Source organism: Falco peregrinus, chromosome 12 (genome assembly GCF_023634155.1).
Source record: "Falco peregrinus isolate bFalPer1 chromosome 12, bFalPer1.pri, whole genome shotgun sequence".
Lineage (NCBI taxonomy): Eukaryota > Metazoa > Chordata > Aves > Falconiformes > Falconidae > Falco > Falco peregrinus.
In genome coordinates this window covers 21,241,202-21,257,498 of record NC_073732.1, presented here as the reverse complement: position 1 = coordinate 21,257,498, position 16,297 = coordinate 21,241,202, and the positions used below count along the sequence as shown (strand labels likewise).

Below are 16,297 nucleotides of genomic sequence, written 5' to 3'. Positions count from 1 at the left end.
AGAAAAGTTCTTATGACTGCATGTTCTCGGGGGTTTTTATGCTGGTGTGTGCCTTAATAGTGATGTGTTTCTGCCTATGCTTATAATTAAAAAATAGGCATGTGATTCAGCAGTATGGAGAAGGGAATCTCTTATTCATGTTTTTGCCTGATCAAAAAGGTGCTATTTAACCTTCTGTATATTTCTCTTTATCTATAAACAGGGGATAGTTTTTGGTAATTCGGAATTCTCCAAGTTACTCTAAATGGTGTTATTTGGGTTCACTTGAAATGGTTTTTAATTGGTAAGCTTTCCAAGTTTGGCTCTTTTAAATACAGTGTGTGTTCAGAACTTTCCATCTCAGCATCCGCTTACTGAGAGTGTTACAACAATGAGAAAAATAAAATAGCTTTTTCAAGCTCTCTTTTAAAAAAAGTCCGTTGCAAAGCCCCTTGTAAATATGCATGAGGTATTAGTGAAAAAGCATTTTTCTAAACCTGCAGTGGCACCTTAGTACTTCTGTTGATATTTTTAAAAGCACAAGCTACAACTACAAAGGAGGGATTTAAAAAAGACAACCCTGTTGCTACTCAGAGTTGCTTAGGAAGAGGTGGATTTGGGAAAACAACATTTTCATTCTAATGCTTTTTAAGAACTGAAGCATGGCAAAAGCAGGTACTGAATGTACTTGGAAGAAAAAGTAAGTTCCAAGGCATAAAAGTGCAGAAACAAGGATAATGATTTTATTTTTAAAAGCTATGCAATTTTTAATATTTATAATTTTGTATGTATTTTTACATATTACTTACATTTTTTTAGATTTGCTGAGCAATGGGCAAGCAGTATTCATTGCTTTTCTACAGTGAAAGCTTTCAGAAAACTGATAAAAACAGGAGAGATGTGAAGCTGTTGGTTCTTTCTGTTACAAAAAGAAACTAATTGGGGCAGTCTTAAGAGGTTCTTGACTTGAAAGGTGACTAAGAATGGCTTTAGAATAGTAGCTTGGTAGTTATCCTAGCCCTGTGCTTTTGGGATACGTAATTGATGGTGGAGGCATGATGGACAATAGACTGCTGTTTAGATGTCTGTTGATACTGCCCTTTCTTATAATATACATGCTGAAGTTAATGAAATTGAGCTAAGTGTAAGTAATGCACTGTTAGTGATTTGCATGATGTATAATGGTGTTTCTGGTAACTTCCTATTCTGCAATGAGAGCTTAGGTCTGTGCTGTGTAGTTCTGTAAGAATGTCTTGCTGCCCAGTGACAGTCAGAAAAGCAACTTACTAGGAAATAGAAAAGGTTATGTCACTCTGTAGATGTGTGCTCAGTTTGAACTTTCAATGTTGTGTGCAAATACAGTTGTTTCCGCTCTATGTTGAAAAAAAAAAAAAGGTATGGTAAAGGTGGAAGAGATGCGAAGAAGGTGACAAGGATTAAAAAAAAAATAGAATCACTTTGGGCAGAGAAGGACTGAATCTGAGAAAGTTTTAATAAATACTTAGCTGTTATGTTAGCGAGGTTTGAATACTTCAGAGGTTTGGGATGAGAAAGTTCAAAAAAACCTGAAGCAGTGGTTTGAGTGAACTGAGCTGAGTTGATGGTTTATATCTCAGCCAAATAATAATACAAGTTTTGCTTTCCAAATTAAACGTGAAGAACTGGGTTTGAGATTTGCTTAAAAATTGTTGTAGTGATAATTTTATTAGAATTTTTTATCCTCACACTATTTAAGTGTTCTAGTCGTAAACTGTGAACTGAAGTAAAAAATTAATCCTCTATTTTTAAGACCATATGAGTATTCACATTTTTTCCCCCAAACTAGTGTGATTCTGCTATGAACTTTTGAGTAGACATTTATATCACATACTTGATAAAGCTGAAGTCTAAGGAACTTGTAATTTTCTTTGAGTGTAAAATTTATCCATAAATACTCATCTACAGTAAGCGGTGTTTGAACAATTCTATCTGAAGTTTCTTGTGGTGTTCATATTTTAAAGTTTTAATATTTAAATTTGATTTTTACTTAGGTTTACTCAGACGAATTACTGCTTGAAAAACTTCCAGTACAAAGTTATCTAAAGACTTAAAAATGCCTCCACGACCATCATCTGGTGAACTATGGGGCATCCACTTGATGCCACCGAGGATCCTTGTTGAGTGTCTTCTCCCAAATGGAATGATAGTGACTCTAGAATGCCTCCGTGAGGCCACCTTACTAACTATTAAACATGAACTCTTTAAAGAAGCAAGAAAATATCCCCTCTATCAGCTCCTTCAAGATGAATCTTCTTACATTTTTGTAAGTGTTACACAAGAAGCAGAAAGAGAAGAATTTTTTGATGAAACACGGAGACTTTGTGACCTGCGACTATTTCAGCCTTTTCTAAAAGTCATTGAACCAGTAGGTAACAGAGAAGAAAAGATACTTAATAGAGAAATAGGTGAGATTATCTTTATTTAAAATAGCTAAGCCATTTAACGGGCTGTTCTTCAAAATGCAAAACAAAGAATTGAGTTGCATTTGTCTCCTGTATCTGTCAAAGTTTGCATTTCTTAACTGTCAGTTGTTGCATGAAATGTCCAAAGGTGCAGGTGCTGCTAGTAGTAAAGCTGATACTCGTGAACTGTGAATTAAACATTTTTTGCTGTTCTGCTTCGTTTGCATGTAAAATTTTTCCTTTGTACGTATTTGTAGTTGTATGTGAGTTAGAGGATTTTTTTTTGCTTGTCTTTTATTAGCAAGTTTGCATGTTGTTAAATCAATCTTAATTTGTAAGTTAACTTAAAACTTTTTAAGTTTACGTAATTGTGAATACTGGACTATACTCGGATGACGTTTGCAGTAGCACACATTTTAATACTGCTCTGTCTTGCTTAGAAAGTAAAATTTCAGACATGAAGTGGCACCCCCCTGAACACCTGAGGCCTGGAGAGGCAGAGGGGAGACAAATTGTAATGTTCTGTATCATCTCTGGAGTAGCTAACAGTTTTTCCGTTATCCATTGAGAAAGTACAGGGAGACTAGCATGTGTTTCAGCATCTAGGTTAACTATCTAAATTCGAGTAGTACAAACATAATCTACTCCCATTTTGTTGCTGATAGATGTGTATTGCAGTGGTAGAGACATCTCAACTGGAAATACTTGTTCTGGGGTACTCCTAATTGTTAAATTATTTGTTACAAATGCATAAGTAAACTACTTCTATTTTGTAAAGCTTAACCTGTTCAGGACTTGGGGAGAACAGTAGTTAGCTAAGCATGCAACAGAGGGCAACTGAAAGGTTCCATTTGAACATTCGTGCATAAATAATTATTTATGCAAGTAATCTCATCAAAGTAAGTGGAATTCCAATCTGAGACTGAGGACCTTTGAGAAACTTAATACATGAACGTATGCCAAAGAACTAAAGTTCAGTATCTCTTGGAGTACTGGCTACATTTTTAAATAGTGTAGTTCATATAAAATAAACCTAATAGCTGTCATTCAGTTGTAAGCAAAGTCGGTTATGGTCCTAATAGCTACCAATAATCCTGCTGGGGTTCTAGAAAAAACCTGGGCATCGCAGCTTTTACGGTCCATTTCAGAAACTTTGTGCCGACATGAAAAGAATTTTTACTAGTCCTTTTCCTTGGAGGAGTGCTAGCCGTGAGAATGGTGATATAAGGCTTCTAGGATCTTCAGTGAATGTACATGTTATCTAAATTTTTGTGAGTGCTGAGTGCACTTAACTTTAAACTGTTGTGTTCTTGAATGATACAAAACAATTATGTATATAAGTAGAATCCAGTGCTTAAAGCAAATATTTCAGGGTGTGTTTTCCTTAAAGTATGCTTTATCTGTCACTGATAGGAGTCTTCAGCTTTAATTATCAGTTGCGATTATTTCCTCATGCTTCTTCAATACTGTATGTAGGTTTTGCAATTGGCATGCCTGTCTGTGAATTTGACATGGTTAAGGATCCAGAAGTACAAGACTTCAGAAGAAATATTCTCAATGTTTGTAAAGAAGCAGTGGATCTTCGAGATGCTAATGCACCACATAGTAGAGCGTTATATGTCTGTCCTCCAAATGTTGAGTCTTCACCTGAACTACCCAAACACATATACAATAAGCTAGATAAAGGTAAGATAAATATTTACGGTAGAAACATAGTGGGGTTTTAGTGATTGAAATCAGAGTACAGCTGGTGACAGGTAAATCACTGTTTTTAGTACACTCTAGCAGTATCTTACACCTTAAGTTATTCAGAGCAACTTTCTTGATAGAGTGTAGATTCAAAAGGAAGACAATATCCTCTAAAATTACAGGTTTTTGCTAGTCTAAATCTTGAAATAAAATTTTAGTAAACATAGGTTGTGTGTTTTAATGGGCTTGTTGGAAACAAGCTTGTTGGTTTTGCATTTTGCTTTTCTATGATATTCAGAAGTCTGGAATTAAATGATGCTGAATAACTGAGTTATCTGGCAGTCCTCAAACATTAAATAGTTACTGCTGTTTTCTCGAAGGCTTAACAGTAGTATTCAGTGAATTAAAAAATATTAACCGCAAGGGGTAAAAGTTTGAATTTACAGTAGAGTCAAAAATAAACTGAGTGCATGTAGTTCCTTGTAGCCCATGCTGACAGAGGGTTCATGAATCTTGTTGACATTTCATACTGCAAGCAATTCTCTGTTTTGGGGAGGGATGAGAGTTGTTTGGTTTGGGTGGCTTTTTTTGTTTTGAACCCTATTGAAAATGATAGGCCTAACATAATTTTACATTTATTCTAGGGCAAATTATAGTGGTGATATGGGTAATAGTCTCACCAAACAATGATAAGCAGAAATACACCTTAAAAATCAATCATGACTATGTGCCTGAGCAAGTTATTGCTGAAGCAATTAGGAAGAAAACACGAAGCATGTTGTTGTCATCTGAACAACTGAAACTTTGCGTCTTGGAGTACCAGGGCAAATATATTTTGAAAGTGTGTGGCTGTGATGAATACTTGCTAGAAAAATACCCACTGAGCCAGTATAAGGTGAGTAACAATGGATTATTAAAATAATCCAGACTTGTGAGGGAGAAAAGTGATCAATTTCATGACTGGCTTGCTGCTTTGTTAATCTAAAACATAGGCAGTAAAAGTGTATGCGTCTTTAAACTAATTGGCTAATGCATGCATGTAGTGTGCATATTTGTTGCTGTGTGTGCTTCAGAAGAGAGGTGGGAAGAAAACGTAATTTAAACTAGAATTTATATCACTAGTGTAGTTTTTATTCTTTGAATGAAGTACTTTACCTCTAATAAGTGGCAGGTACTTCGAGAAATATCCTAGATTTCTGATGGGAAGAAATGAGTTAGGCTTGAATGGGGCTGATGTAATACAAAAGGAAATTGGATCCCATGCTAAACTGAGACAACCATTGCTACTATGAATCTTGTCCCTTCCCCCTTTAGGGCTGGAAAAAAATCTAAATAATTTATTTGTTTTCCTGTTACTTGTCTTTAAATTTTTTGTTTAAAGGAGAAAAACTTGCAGCACTCCACAAATCATTGTCTTCCTTGTGGCTGGCTGTCCTTCATTGCCTGAGTTTTGTTAGTGCTGTGAGTGTGAGACAGAACTGCTGACAGAAGAGCAGCTGAGCAGCCCTCTCTGGAGCAAACAACAAATGTTACCCTGTAGATTTCCTGACAGGCTGCTGCTGCTTCCTCTTTGAGGAATGTATTGTTGTAATAAACTGCTTCCATTCCTTCATCTAAAATGGTTGACGATCTGCTCTCCAGAGCAATGGGAGAGATAAGGGGGGAGGGGGGGATCCTGAATAATGGGAAAAGCAGCTCTGTTCTATGGGAGCTGGGGAACAAGTGTAGGCATACATGAATAATTTTGCACAGTCATCTTGAGATCAAACGCTAGACCTATTTGATCTAGTGTGGTTTCTTCAGAAAGTATCTGGTATGCCTTTACTGTGCCACAAAAGAGCTTGCTAATTACTCTCAAAGGCTGGACCTGTTCTAACGCATTGTGTTTTGTGGTACTGTTCCCAGCCTAAATGTTCTCGTCATTCATCCTGACTGGACACAGTACAGCCTTACACCTAAGTCTGTCAGGATGGGTGCTGAGTGGAAGGTAGTAGTATAACTGAACCAAAAAATAGTGTCTGCAAAAAATGAGTGTCTGCCATTTGCTTTGTGCTGTCTCTGTGACTAGGAGTATCAGTCAACCTGTGCTAGGTCTGCACAGCAGGCTAGTAAAGCAGCTTGCTACGCAAAAACAGCTCAACTGCTTCCAGGAACAGCTGCAATCAGGAAGCAGTCTCCTTTGTGCTGCACTCAGCCAGAGCTAAGGAGTGCTATGAGAAACCCCGCTTGTCATTTTGTCAGCTCTGTTCTTTATCTTCGGTTCAAGCTTCCATTGCTGTAGATGCTATCCATATCTCAAAATCTGTATGAAGCACTACTGTGCGATCCTACCCCACAACGTATTTAAACTGTTGGGTGTTGTAACTATAAACACTGCAAAGGGTCTATGTACAGGGACAGTGATAAACTCTTTAAATACACTTTTATGTTGTCCTGAGTTTATCTAGATTACCAAGAGTGTAACCTTTGAAAAGATAGTGAATTGTAATTTTGTTTTTTTCGCAGTATATAAGAAGCTGTATAATGCTTGGTCGCATGCCCAATCTGATGCTGATGGCTAAGGAAAGCCTGTATACCCAGTTGCCACTGGACACCTTTACAATGCCGTCTTATTCCAGGCGTATCTCTACAGCTACACCCTACATGAATGGAGAAGCTACAGCCAAATCCCTCTGGACTATCAATAGTGCTCTCAGAATAAGAATCCTCTGTGCAACCTATGTAAATGTGAACATTAGAGACATAGACAAGGTAAGCCAAATACTGTGTGGCATCACCTGTGGTTTTCAGCAACTCACGGTTTCCCTCACAGGTTTTCTGTTCTGTGTTTACGTTGGGGGGTGGGGGGGGAATGTTATTTAACACGTTAGAAAATTAGACCAGTCTATTACATAAATTTAAGTACTGAATTCTAAAAAATACAGCTGTGTTTTAGCATCTGAAAACTTACGTATACTACTTAAGTGTGACCTGTGGGATATAGCTAAATATTCTGCCTGATACACGCAGGAGGACTTGGTTTGCATAGTTCACTTCAGCAAAGTTCGTAATGGACAGAAAAATGAAAACCATGGTGTTATCTATATTCTAAGTAATTATAAGAATGTATTACAGTAAATGACGATATTTTTGATGAGAGTATGCAGGATAGTGTGCTCCTGCCTTTCGTTTTTGAAAAGGGAGGCATGGGGAGATCAAGGAGAAAAAGCACGTAGGCTTCAATCCCATTGAAGACCTATGACAAGCCTGGCTCTACCAACTTTCTCAGAATTTGTTCGATCTTTTCTTTCACTACACCTTGGCACAAGAGGAACTGAGAATAAACTCCAGGGTGTTTTTAGTTCATTCCAAGTTTATTACTGTATTTTTTAAGAACTAGTTTCACAATTAATGAGGAAAAAGGTATACACTGTGCTTCACGCCTTACAGACATCAATGAATTTGGGTTTGGGAATGGTGGGGCTGTTTGGTTTTCAGTTTTGTTTTTTACTTGATGAAAATGAAAGGATAATATGTTGTAATCATAATGTATGTTGATAGAAGTGAAAAAAATTGTAGTAACATGTCAAAGACAGTGCTAATATCAACGTTGTGTTCAGATCTATGTTAGAACAGGTATCTACCATGGAGGGGAACCTTTGTGTGACAATGTGAATACTCAAAGGGTACCTTGTTCTAATCCCAGGTAAGCTAAATACTTGAATGACTATAGAGAACCTAACTTCCAGGGCATCATAAATGATAGTGCTGAAGGAGTAAAGGCTCAGCTTAGCTGTTTTTCAGGTAGAGCTCCTTGCTGGGAATTCCTTGCCTTAAGTTTTTAAAACTATTTTTACATATCCGTATATTTATAAATAGAATTAATTTAATTCAAACAGAAGTATTTTCTTATACAATAGTATAGTTCTTTTTACTGAACAGACCTTTGTGTACACTTACAGTTGCTTCTGAAATTCCAAAATAATTACTCATTAATACTCTGAAATCAGCACAGCTCTGGGTGAACTCCGTTTTTGACTGTGGATTAATAGCAGGCGTTCCAGTTCCAGGTTCAGATTTCACTTTCAGCATGAGTCAATGTGATGTCGTGTAGCCTGCAAATTTTTCTGTGAGGCTGCATAGTGTGCTCTAAAGCAGAACCACTGAGTGTGGAGAGATGGGTATCGTTTGCTAACATGGAAGTGACTGCCAGATCTGGGGTGATTATTTTTAGGAGATTTGACCTACCATCAATATTATCTGGAAAAATGCATCACATCAACTTCAAAGTGCAAAAAGGAGTTTTATATGAGCATATATAAACATAATTGGAATAAGTATCTAAAAGAGGTTCCTGTAACTGACTAATGAAGAGGTGTGAAATTTCAGCATCTGCTAGGGTTGGGAGCAAAGCGTATGTTCAGAAGTAATGCTTAACTTGCATTTTCTGTCTGACCTCATGTCTTTTAAGTACGTTTTGAAACTTCTATTCTTGTCTGTATGTTTTCTATTAATATGATCAGGTTTTATAATTAGAGGGCCTAATAATATACATAGCTGATGAAAACCAGCCTGCCTCTCTGAGTTGCCCCAAATATAGCTGCACTTGGACTGATAGTTTAACTTGTTCAGAGAGAAAATCTTGGGAAGGTGGTGAAGGGTATGGCTTGAAAACATGGATATAATCACACAGACCTGTATTATGAGAGATGAACACCTAAGGAAAGGGAATTAAAATTTATCTGCCAATTTCCTCATCCTTTGAGGGGGGCTTGGACAGTTACTTCTTCGTAAAACTCTGCTTTTAGTAGCTACAGACAAATTGAAAAAGCTAATGCTGCCCTTAGAAGCTGCTGCCTCTTCCAACTGAGAATGGCATGACAATCTGCTTGGGAAAAGAAACTATTCAGGAGTTCCTCTTCAGAAGCACAGCTCTACCAGCAGAGAAAGACAAAGTCTACTTCTCTAAGTTCATGAAAACAAAATGTATATTCCTGTAGAACTAATCTATGCTCTTAATACTATGGTAAATAGAATAATTCTAGAGTTGGGAATATTGCTTTGGATTTATGTGTTGTGTTTCTGAGTTATATTCCCATCTTGTAATTATCTTTTTCTATTTTCCAGCAGTTAAAATTTAGTTGAGTTGTGAAAACTGTGCCACATTTTTCCCTGCTTGCTTTGTTGCCCTGAAGTGAAAAAATACTTCACAAGCTAAACCTTACATCAGCATAGCACATAAGCAAATCCGTTATCTTTGGCTTGTACCTATGCTGACAGTTGCAGTCAGTAGGTTTGCAAGAGCGAAAGCGAATGAACTTATTACTTAGTTGGCAGGAATAGAACCTAGTGTGACTTGATAAACAGTGTTGGTGCTAGAAGGTTGTTGGGGGAAGTTTCCATTCCCCAAAGGAGTAGATGCGGTGAAATACATGTGGAAGGACCCTTCTTCAGTAGGAAAGTGTATACTTTATGCACATGGTATGGTTTAGGTAGGAATATAGAAAGTGCTTTTTAGTATAACTGTTGATTGAGTGCAGTTGTGTCCATGCTCTCCTTTAACCTGGTTTTATTCTGCTTTTTAAATCTTACAGGTGGAATGAATGGCTGTTGTATGACATGTACATTCCTGATCTTCCACGTGCTGCTCGGCTCTGCCTTTCCATCTGTTCTGTTAAAGGCCGGAAGGGTGCTAAAGAGGTAAAATACTTCATGGCTTTAATACATTGATGAACGTAAGCTACTTAAGTCACGTTTGGGAAGATACTTGGTAAATGTTTTCCTGCCAGTGAGTCTTTGTGCAGTGTTTGATTTGAAATTGATTCAAATTGGACTTCTTTCTTGTGTATTATTCAGACTACTAATTTTTCATGGTCAGAAATTAAACACTGAAAAAGCGTATCCATTCAACACTAAACTATGTCTGTGCTGTCTTGCCAGACAAAGATCAGTGTTAGCATTTTAAGGTGCAAGTGCCTGTAAACTCAAGTGTCTAAACCCATATGTTACTTAATTATTTATTTTAAAAGGGCAATATTTATACTTTTAATTTAGAGCTGGTTTTCAAAGTAAATAAAATTTGAGTTGCTTTAGCATTTGATGCAAGATAGTAATCTTCAAGAATCTGTGCGGAATCTGATTCTAGCTACCAGCATCATTACATTCTGGGTTTGAGCATGTGTCACAGGTGCTACATAGTTATTTGTCTAACAAATCTTAGAATCATAGAAGGGTTTGGGTTGGCAGGGACCTGAAAGATGATCTAGTCCAGCCCCCCTGCCATTGGAAGGGACACCTTTCCACTAGACCAGGTTGCTCCAAAGCCCCACCCAACCTGACTTTGAACACTTCCAGTGATGGGGCATCCACAGCTTCCCTGGGCAACCTGTTTACTATCTATCTGACCACCCTTATAAAAAAAAGAGTTCTTATGTCCAATCTAAACTTAATGTCTTTCAGTTTAAAACTGTTGTCCCTTCTTCTGTTACTACAGGCTTTGGTAAAAAGTCTGTCTCTCAAAAACTCTTTTTGTCATATTGAGTTATTTTAATGTGGGGAAGATGTTAGCATGTGTTTGCAAGTATTTTGATACTATTCTGCAAAATTGCTGCCAGGACAGTCATTCATAGAGAAATGGGGTACAGCTTCCACAGCCTGCTTTGTGCTAATCTGGGAATGTAACAGCTTGCTCTAGGGTGAAAATGTTATTTCTCCTGACTCACTCTGCAGTAATTACTAGATAACACTGAAAAATTCTTTTAATCTCTTTAAGGAGCACTGTCCGTTAGCTTGGGGAAATATAAACATGTTTGATTATACAGACACTCTTGTATCTGGGAAAATGGCTTTGAATCTTTGGGCAGTACCTCATGGGCTGGAGGATTTGTTGAATCCTATTGGTGTTACTGGATCAAATCCGAATAAGGTAAGTATTTGCATGCCACCTTCCTCAAGAATACGTTTTCAAATGATGCTGTATTCTAATTAGATTACTTTTTCAGTTGAATGATACTAAATTCCCTTTACATAGGAAACTCCATGTTTAGAGCTGGAATTTGATTGGTTTAGCAATCCTGTAAAGTTTCCAGATATGACGGTGATTGAAGACCATGCCAATTGGACTATCTCACGTGAACTGGGGTTTAACTACAGCTACGCGGGGCTGGTAAGGCACACTCCCCTTTCAAGAATAGCTATTAAAATATGACAGTATTGTTTACTGATTTAATTATTTATTTTACTCGGTATAAATAACATGAAGTCAACTTTTTCTGTTTAGCAAAGTGAAACAGCATATTCTCCTTCCTTTATATTACCAGTAAACTGTCCTGATATTTCACTGACCAACCAAAACTAGTATGAAGAGTAATTGTCTTACTGTGCAAACTGTTAGGGCATTTCTGATATTTTTATATTGCTAATTCGGATGTCTAAACTACTTAAAACTTTAATTTTTCGTAAGTTTGTAATTCTTCTTCAATGATACTGTTTTCCTTAATTGCAATTTCATGTTTATAGGTAGCTTTTCTTGTGTAACCCAAAGGTGCTTATAACTCTTTACTGTCTACTGGGCTAGTTATGGCCATAAGGGAATTGATTGGCACACACATGAGCGTAGTCCTCTATCTCCCCTCTTGCATGAAGAGAACCTGTGCATTGATGACTGGCTTTTTGGTGAGGTTTGGAGCTTTTCTTAAAAGCACTTGTTCAGTAACTAAAAGGAGGGGAAAAAAAGAAACCAGTAAAGCTAAAAATGCTATTTATTTAAAGACTGTGAAATCAGTTGGTTTGGTTTACATTTTCTTCTGGAGGCCGGCTCAAGGACTTGAGTTTCCCCAAGAGAGCTTTGTGGTCTGCGTGAAGAAGTCTCAGGGTGGAGAGTTTCACTGTGCCAAAAAGCACATAGGTTTTAGTAAGCTTCCAGTTTGGGAATTCTGGTGGTATTTGTTAACAGTCCCACATCAGTGTATCTTGAGCAAAGGGTTGTAAGCATTTGATTTCTCTTGATACTCTACAGGAAGTCCATCAGTGTGGCATATCTGCTTATAGCATATGTTGTGATTCAGCACTGCAGGCAGTGTTTAAGGACAGCTGACTACTTGGTAAATAATATTACTTTGCCATAACACAGCCTATAGCTGGGCTCTTAAAAATGCTCAACTCATTGTTTTGATCCATTTGTAGGCACAAGTAGAAAATGGCGAGAAGAATAAGTTCTCACTTCAGTGACAAAGTAATCAACTCGTGTTTCTACTGCAGGTTTTTTAATTGTAAAATCTCAAATTAGTGTCTTGTGGTTTTTTTGTGATAACCCATACAATACCATAGAAGAAGGTCGTAGTAGTTAAATATGGAGAAAGCCTATTTAAATCAATGACTAAGCTGACAGGGAGACAAACTATGTATCACTGCTTTGGTCTCGCTTTCTCATTCATGCTGCTTTTCCTTCAACCCTCCTTGTCTGCCAAAGTCCTCTTATTATTTATCCTTTCTTAAATCATATTTCATTAAATGCTTGGTAAGTTTGAAACATCACTAGTTACCTCTTGGCATTATACTTGTCCCCTTTATCTATTAATATGTGGTGTCTTCAGGTCTGAAGCCAAACTTTGTATATTCAGGTGCTATGCATATATATATAGCTGTCTTTAATACTAACTATATTTAGGGAGATAAAAGGTGAAGTGTTGTTACTCTTTCAAAAATTGGATACTAGATTACTGTGTAGCGTTGGCCATATCTGAAACGGGTAAAAAATGCTTGTCTGAAATGGTCAGTCAGCAAAGCAGTCACTGAGTTATGATTTCTATATAAATGTTTATGCTTTATGATGCAAAGAGCATAAATTCTTTGTTAAACCTTGAAATGCATTATACTGCATTTAAAATCAGTTAATACGTACTTATAAGAGAACATTTATAGGTCCATTAATATCTAGAATATGGAGGAATTTTCAGGTATTAAATCTAATTTACTGTCCCACAATTCATAGAATTTCAAGTTTTTGGTGTTGACCGCAACAGGATAAATGCATTTTCCTTCTGGGCTTGACCTAAACTATGATCTTTCTGACCCACTATGCAGGTACATTTTATACTTTTTTGACTTTCACTTACTATTTAGGATGACTCTTTCAGAATCAAGATGAATATTTACGATTAATCGCTTGTTCAATATGAACTACTTGATCTTATGTCAGGAGCAGGGTGATTGTAAAGTCCGTTTATAATCCATTAACCTCCTTACAAAATTACTCTGGCTTTGCTACTTGCACTGTATCCACTTCCATAATATTTAAGTATGTGTTGTAAAAATTTTCCTGTGCCCCATAGAGTAGTCCTGAATAATTTCCCCCCACTTAAGTCTAGTCCATGTGCTTCAGAATGGTAATAAAAAAAACAACCCACCACACTGGCTCTTAAGATCTCACACTATCATACTACTAAAAGGGCAAGGTACTAAAAAGCTTGTAAGTTGATTGTTTTGTACCTTAATATTTCTTGTCCCATATGATAATAGTGAACCCTTTGTGAGAACACAACTTAAGTCATTGAAGACAGACGTTTAGTAGAGAACTTCTAGTCTGAAGTAGAGGTGGTATCATGTGGTATAACCTGACAACTGTTCCTATATTTGTGCATATTCTTAGAAATAATACCAGTTCACCTTTTAAGGGGTACCTTGATCTCCTACAGGGAGATTTCAGGTAGTTTTATTTCTTCAGCTTTTTTCCTTAAGCTAGATTGCAAAGCTTTTTTTTTTTTTTGTTTAAAGCTAGTTTTAAAACTTTCTGTAAAAGACATGTAAGTATTTCTGTTTTGAAGTACTAGTTCAATCAGTTGAAAATTTCCATCAACAAAACTGACAGACAAGGCTCAGTTCATTCTTGCTTGTTGTTAAATGTGCTCAGTAGAAATTGCCTAGGGAAGGAGCAGAACAAGAGTTAAAATAATGTGGGTTTACAGTTTGAACATTTTGACCTTGGAAAAGAATTGATCTTATTCTTTTGTAGTAGTAGGTATCACAAAGATGTGAAAATGTGAGTTCACTATAAAAACACTGCTCAACTCCTGTACCATAGTATTTTTGGGATAGCTTCATCGTAGGTGTCAAACTTGAGTATTACAGTTGTGCTTTATACTGAAGGCAATAATACAAGCTGCTTAAGATTTCTTTTCTTGCAGTGCAATTCTGTAGCTGACAGCTCAGAAGTTGTCATTTTGTATATTGCTATGTGAAAAACACTAGGTGAACTAAGAAATGTAAAATAGGGACAAAAATTGAACTTTGCACGTGAGCTGTGAAGAATCAACTAATAGTAGTTTCAATACCTCTGCCGTTGGTCAAGTTGGTTCAAATAAGTGAAGTATTAGATAAAATTGATGTCAGCGTGTACCTGTTCTGTGCTCTCTGGGGAATATCTTACACTAATTCTGGTTCATGTTTTCCAGCCTTCCTGTTGCTCAGGTGGTCCTATAGTGTTCTACCTTTTATTTACCTAGCTTCATACCCCATATTATGCTTTTCAGTTCTGATTCTTTTCCACTCCTTTCAGCAGCTCTCAGCAATCTCAGAACTGGAGACAGAAATGACCAGTTTCATTTTGTGCTGCATGATGTTTTTCATCAGATGTCAAATGCTGCTATTTCCACACAACTGATATAGTTGAAATGTACCTCTTACTGTCCCAGTAGTGACTAAAAGCAGTTGTAGAAATCAAAGGCCTAGTCTTTCTCTCTCTTAAATTTGAAGTCCTCGGTTAACAACAAAAGGAAACAAGATAGCTTTGCATGACATAGGTGTTGCTATGCTGTTGAAATACTTCATGTATGTTGTATGACTAGAGAAGGAAATGTGTGGAGGGCTAATGGACCACTTTCTCTCTGCAGAGTAACAGAATAGCTAGAGATAATGAATTAAGAGAAAGTGACAAGGAGCAGCTGCGAGCCATATGCACGCGAGATCCTTTGTCTGAAATCACTGAGCAAGAGAAGGACTTCCTCTGGAGCCACAGGTACTTAAAAACAAAAACCAAACACAACCCCCTGTTGGCACAGTCAAGACTTCACGCCACTCATGGTGATTTTGTTGTGGGTGTCCTGGGTCTTGCTCCCTTGATTTTTGTATTGCCTTTTCTAAAACATTAACCCCAGCTTTTAAAGTATTCAGCACTGTATGCCTTGGTTCATAAGCCCATGGTGAAAACTAAGTTGTTGGATTAGCTTACATTTTCCCCATTACTGCAGTCTTGCTTTTATGCATGGATCCTGACACCACCTCATGGTATTGATTGGATTTTCCTGAGAAACGAAGAAAAAGTGCAGGACTGAAGGGACATAGTAGATAGTTATCAAAGCAAAAATGACGTTTTATACATATGAGACTTCTTTTTCTTTTGCAGACACTATTGCGTGAATACTCCGGAAATTCTGCCCAAATTACTTTTGTCTGTTAAATGGAATTCTAGAGATGAAGTGGCCCAGGTAACACATAGCACTGAAGAAGTTTTAAGTTTTGAAGAAGCTTTAAAAGAGGCTATTTAAAGTAAACTTCTGGATGTCAAAAACACGTTATGTGTGCATGATATATCGAATGAAAACTTAGGTGATTCAGGTTGCCATTACAATTGATGGATCAGTTTGGTCCATACTTATTGTTCTTTAGCTTAGTCTGAGTCTTTTCTTCTTGGTGGCATTACTAGAATTCCTTTTATGTTGCTGATTTGTCAATTACATGTGAGGTTTTGTTTTCATTCTCTTTATAATGGGTAAAATAACAATGTCACCTGGTAACTAATACCAGATTGTTTGTTGAGAGAGGACTGGCAAGTGAACAGTTCGTATTTAGATGCAGTTTGTGTCTGACAGTACCTTCTCAGAGCTGTGTATTACCTCTTCTTCCTAATCGATGCAAATGTGTAACATGCTTAGACTTCTTGTCCACAGATGTACTGTTTGGTAAAAGATTGGCCTCCGATCAAGCCAGAGCAAGCGATGGAGCTTTTGGACTGTAATTATCCAGATCCAATGGTGCGAGCTTTTGCAGTTCGGTGTCTAGAGAAGTACTTGACAGATGACAAACTGTCTCAGTACTTAATCCAGCTAGTACAGGTATAAAACATATTTGGTACATTTAATGTCTTGTGTAGATTGGATGATCAGAGGCTTAAAATATAACAAATTGAGATGATATGAAAGAGGTCATCAACA

The 16,297-nt window shown here is 37.0% G+C and overlaps 1 protein-coding gene across 7 annotated transcripts in view; it reads left to right on the top strand.

Moving 5' to 3' along the window:
• PIK3CA (phosphatidylinositol-4,5-bisphosphate 3-kinase catalytic subunit alpha) overlaps positions 1–16,297 on the top strand; it is a 46,636-nt gene that overhangs the window by 15,736 nt on the left and 14,603 nt on the right. For 6 of the 7 annotated variants that reach the window (XR_008749500.1, XR_008749499.1, XM_055817668.1 and 3 more), the window contains 11 exons: positions 2,010–2,423; positions 3,897–4,106; positions 4,754–5,004; positions 6,615–6,860; positions 7,709–7,794; positions 9,683–9,788; positions 10,861–11,013; positions 11,119–11,253; positions 14,978–15,102; positions 15,490–15,571; positions 16,019–16,198. Coding sequence is in view for 5 of the 7 variants with exons in the window: in XM_055817668.1 (XP_055673643.1) it covers positions 2,072–2,423; positions 3,897–4,106; positions 4,754–5,004; positions 6,615–6,860; positions 7,709–7,794; positions 9,683–9,788; positions 10,861–11,013; positions 11,119–11,253; positions 14,978–15,102; positions 15,490–15,571; positions 16,019–16,198 (1,926 nt within the window). In the remaining 2 variants the exon portion in view is untranslated. The remainder of the gene's footprint in view (positions 1–2,009; positions 2,424–3,896; positions 4,107–4,753; positions 5,005–6,614; positions 6,861–7,708; positions 7,795–9,682; positions 9,789–10,860; positions 11,014–11,118; positions 11,254–14,977; positions 15,103–15,489; positions 15,572–16,018; positions 16,199–16,297) is intronic. The other variant, XM_027780381.2, reaches the window with a different exon arrangement.